This window comes from Sprattus sprattus (genome assembly GCF_963457725.1).
Source record: "Sprattus sprattus genome assembly, chromosome: 16".
In the NCBI taxonomy this organism is placed as follows: Eukaryota; Metazoa; Chordata; class Actinopteri; order Clupeiformes; family Clupeidae; genus Sprattus; species Sprattus sprattus.
This window is the reverse complement of record NC_137914.1, coordinates 9,502,122-9,506,945: the sequence shown is the minus strand read 5'-3', so window position 1 is coordinate 9,506,945 and position 4,824 is coordinate 9,502,122. Positions and strand designations below refer to the sequence as shown.

Below are 4,824 nucleotides of genomic sequence, written 5' to 3'. Positions count from 1 at the left end.
AAATGAAATACAGTAACACATTTCTAACAGTGAAAAATAAAATCAGAATTACTATTAAAGACGTATGACGTATAATAAAAGTTTGATTTGAGACCTGATATGTGCATTTTCTCCTGATTGACTGTGATGTACTTTCAAATGTGCCTACATAACCATTCGACCCTGGACATGGGACGCTAAATGAGGAAGCTGGCCAACAATTCTGTGTGTTCTTTCTGTATCTGCTCAAGCCTCGACGCTCTGCGAGGAACATGGCTACAGGAGACTGGGAGGGTTTACAAGCTGCGTTGGCAGCCGTGACAGCTCCTGTGATATCCTGGCAGGCCGCAGATTTCACACACAGACGCCCAAACACACATACATACTTGTTCAAACATCCGGTAATTAAAGGGTTAATTGCCATTCTACCAAAGTCTGGCGCACGCCGCAGCAAGGTCAAATATCTCCTTTTACCGAGTGCACGTGCAAGTTGGATTTCTGCAAAAGTCAGCCTGCGTCTCCGACGTTGACTGCAACTCCAGGTCCTTATACCTACACGTTTGTTGGCTGCGTGCAAATAAAATGCACGGTCTTAATTCCGGGCCGTGCCTTACTTTAGAAATAGACTGTTCATGTGAGCACCCAAGGGAATTATGTCACAGCAATGTTATCCTTAAAGTTCTGTGAATAAGTAAGTAGCCTACACACGTTAATACTGTTCAACCACATCTGGGTAATCTACGTAGATCTTTGAAGTTGATGATCTGTGCCCATAATTGTAGAAATGCTCCTTTAAAATTAATACCTCTTTTTTTAACATGCACGTATGACCTGTCAAGGCATTCCAAGGAAAATCGCCCTTTAAGCAAGCTCATAAACATGTTGCTTAATCTTCAAAACTAGTGATTGATGCAGAATGCAGAGGACGCAAAAACAAAGGAGATCAAATGATGCCATTTCAATGACTTTAATAAGCAAAATAGGAAACCATTTCTTCCAAAAACAACAAAAATAAGACGAAACAGAAACCAGCCTGAATGGAACTACAACAGTCCAAATTTTAACTTTTTTTTTCTCATTTCTATAAACAGGATTGAAAATTGATCCCCTCGCATAATACATGAAATTAAAAAACAAAACAACAACCCGCTGCTGCAGTTTTAAAATTTGATTTCAACACAGTTGAATCAGTAACAAACCAAAGATTGTTAAATGCATGACTTTTCAACAATAATTTTTAAATGCAAGCACCATGCTCGTTCAATATGATCTGACAGTTTGTTAATTTAAATCATTAAAAATAAAAACGTAACTATGCATCTGGCCAGCAGAACCAGAATCTTCAAATAATAATAAAACAAACGAAACATAATAATAACATATGACATACATATCATTTTCATTTTGAGATTTTGCAAAACCTGTATCCCCTTTTTTACTGACCGGCAGAAAAAAATACAGGAAAACATATAACATTGATCATTAAAATGTTCGCATGCGCAGTCTAAATATTAGGTAATTGTACACAACCCCTGATTTGAGTATGCCTTAGACCATGACTGAAAAGCCTATAACAATTTCAGCCTTTTATTTACGCTTGGTTAAACTGACCGAAAAAAAAGGTTAATCGAGTAGACTTCCCGTTGAAAATCCTATTCATGAAGTTGTAAAATTATTATGACCTCTAGGTTTTGTTCGCATTATATAATAGGGATGGATTATGCAATAGATATCAGACCAGCACTGCAAGCACCTCAGCAGCAGACACGATGCCAAAAGCACCAACCCAAAATTAAAAGCCACCTAACATATGTGACAGAAGAGATACCTCAAAATGGCGAGACAAAGTTCTCAGCTACGCATGGGGATGACCCAAGAGTGCCATTACTTTAAGCAAGTACTCCTGCACTGCATCGTAGGCCTATGTCAAAGTACGTCCAACGTCATAAAATTGTCAATTGCTTGTTGGTGTAAAGCAATTAAGCAATCCATCATTATAGTATGTCTTCCTTTAAGGAGGTCTGCAAAAAACTCAAAATGAAAACTGCCAATACCAAAATCATTATTCAAAAAGTGCACTTAATATACAAAGTTTGTTGACTTTAAATGCAACTGCCAATGCCCATATTTCTGAAAATCGATACCCAAATGAAACAAAACAATAAAAAATAAGTTGAAACCATCATCCTAAATGTTGGTGTGCAGTTTGCTGTTGCATGTATTTACAAGCCCAAATAAACCCAAACAATGTTACACTGCACATGGCAGTCATCTTGATATGGTCACCATTTCATTTCTAACGCCCAGAAAACTGCTATGGAGAAGCTCAGATCGACAACATGCTATTTAAGATACACAAGAGAAAGAAAGTACAAAATAGAAATTATTACCATACATGTCCAGCATGCAGGATTAATATTTTAATGCAGATTTTTAATATATATTTATATATAACCAAGCAGGCAATAAACCAATGAGATGTTGCATAAAATGTCCCCCTGTTTCGACTGTTTTAGGTTGCAGGCGGGTAACACCACGTAAAAGTTTGCATATTTTGTTTAGATTCTGTCTGATTTTTATGCCAAGAGAAGTATTCAGGTCCAAAGCAGTTAGTCTTCTCTTAGCACAGCTATTGTTTCGTAAGATTTCTATCGGAACAATCGAGGACAAAATCACTGTGAGAACACTCGTCCGACGTCATCCAATACTAACAAGATAAAAGGGGTACTGGTATGAAGAAAGTTTTTTTTTTCTTTTCTTAGAAAGGAAAAAAGTATTTTCTCTACAAGCAACTAACCTACAAAGATGCTGCACGTCTGATAAACATTCTATCTGATTCTTTGTATCTCAGTTGCCAAGTGGATGGAGATGATTACATATGCGATTATTATTCTGTTGATTATTCTTCTAACATGAATACAGATGTTGTTATTAGTATAATCATAATCAATAATGTTGATTACTACGATACTTCTTCAGCATCAGCTGACAGACATCAGAATGACTCACATGAAAAACTCTGGCGAGGACGGGGTATCACTCGTGGAGCCAGCCTCACGGAACCCGTTCGCGCCAGTAAGTTTTTCGCACTTCATTTTGTATGCGTCTCTCTCGCGGGCCAGCCGGGTGATTTCTTGTTTGAGTTGCTCCACCTGATTCATGAGATGGGTCTTCTCGTTCTCCAGAACGTGCTTCTGCTGCACGCGCTTGTAACGACACGACTGTGCGTAGCCCCGGTTCTTGAGGGTCCGTCGTTTCTGCTTCAGACGGATGACCTCGTCCTTGCCGAAGCCCCGCAGGTGCCGGTTGAGCTCTCGCACGGACATGGACACCAGCTGGTCGTCGGAGAAGCGGTCATCCACGTTTAGGCCGCCCCCGCCGTGGTGACCCTGCTGGCCATGATGGTGATGATGGTGTCGGTGGTGTAGCTGCTGGTGTGACCCAGGCGAGGTAGAAGGGCTATCGTCGTCGTCGTCCTGGTCGAGATGATGGTGATGCTGGCTGAGTGCGTGGTTGTGTGGCCCCGGGTGACCCGGCATGTCATCGGGATGGTGGCCAATTCCTCCGTACTGGTGATGATGGCCGTGGTTGTGGTGGTGATGGCCTCCCCGGTAGCCCTCGTAGCCGCCTTGATGGAGCTGCTGCTGGATGTGAGGAGGTGGTGGGTGCCCGTGGCCCGTACCAATCAGGGCTTCCACTGCGTCCTCCGGTGTCAGGCTCAGCGTCTGTGGATCAATCTGCTGCGAGTAGCCGCCGCTGGGCATCCAGTAGAGCTCCTCCAGGTGGTTCTTCTGTTCCGTTGGACTGAAGCTTGGCGAGGATGGTACCGAGCTGCAAGGCGTGCTGATCGGGGTGGAAGACACCGAACCCTGGGGTTGAAGTCGGTTGCATTGCCGAATGTTGGCGCGTTCGAGTCCCGCTAGGGCCTCCTTCTTCACGTCGAACTTCATCAGATCAAAGTCATTGACATAGTCCATTGCAAGGGGACTGGTTGGCAGCTCTGGGCCCATAGAAAGCTCTGTGCTCATTGTGTCTCTGTTCTGCAGATAGGCGAAAGTGTTTGCCAACGTCGCAAAAATCGACTTTTCTTTTCTCCCCCCTCTCTAGTTTCATGCAATAGTCTCTCGTAGTCCTCCACCGCGACAAAAGCGAATGCTGTGGCATGCAACACCGCTCGGCGGCTTAAAATCACAGAGAGCGAAAAGCAGGAAAACTTTCTGTCTAGTGCACAGCAAACGACAGCGGAATATGCGTCATACAGGCGACTTCGACAGTTCAAATCTGAGTGGAGTCGAGGTAGAAATAAATCTGTCTAGTGCAGAAGTACGGAACCAGGTCCCAAGACAAATTAAAGCCAAAAAGAATTTTAAAAACTCATAAATTAAATGGAATACCGAGTGCCGTCGATGGGCTCCCGTCCCGTTCGCAGCAGTTTTGAATTGTATGTCCGTATTGCCAAGAAAGCGTTGATCTGAGTAAGAAGAACCAAGGCGTCTGTTTTTCGTATGGAGAGCAACCTTCCAGCTCTGCACCGCAGAGATTTCAGCTCGCTTTCCCTGTTCTCTCACTCCGGAGTATTCAGTGTAGACTAGCGGCGGTGGAGACTGCTCTTTATTGTAGCTCGGTCTGATGTCACGCCGAAGGATTGGCTACACTCAGAGCTGTTCGCCAATAGGAATCTGCGCTCTACTAATTAGCATAACGGTTTGGACAGAGAGGGCGGAGAGGAACGGGGCTTTGACAGCTCGGGAGGCAGCTGACACCCAGATGAAACGGGGGTGGCAGTGTGAGAGCGGTCGCGGATGCCTTCAGTCCCTTCGATTCACTTCAGCAAAGCTGGCTACA

General features: G+C 43.7%; 1 protein-coding gene across 1 annotated transcript; it reads right to left on the bottom strand.

The window, feature by feature from the left end:
* Positions 1-930: 930 nt before the first annotated feature.
* mafba (MAF bZIP transcription factor Ba) lies at positions 931-4,544 on the bottom strand. Its single transcript, XM_080854527.1, has one exon. The coding sequence runs from the start codon at positions 4,005-4,007 to the stop codon at positions 2,985-2,987; it is 1,023 nt and encodes a 340-aa protein (XP_080710653.1). The 5' UTR covers positions 4,008-4,544; the 3' UTR covers positions 931-2,984.
* Positions 4,545-4,824: the final 280 nt, after the last annotated feature.

Bases quoted from the DNA above. Each gene is read 5' to 3' on its own strand.
- mafba (XM_080854527.1), bottom strand. From the start codon at position 4,007: ATGAGCACAGAGCTTTCTATGGGCCCAGAGCTGCCAACCAGTCCCCTT.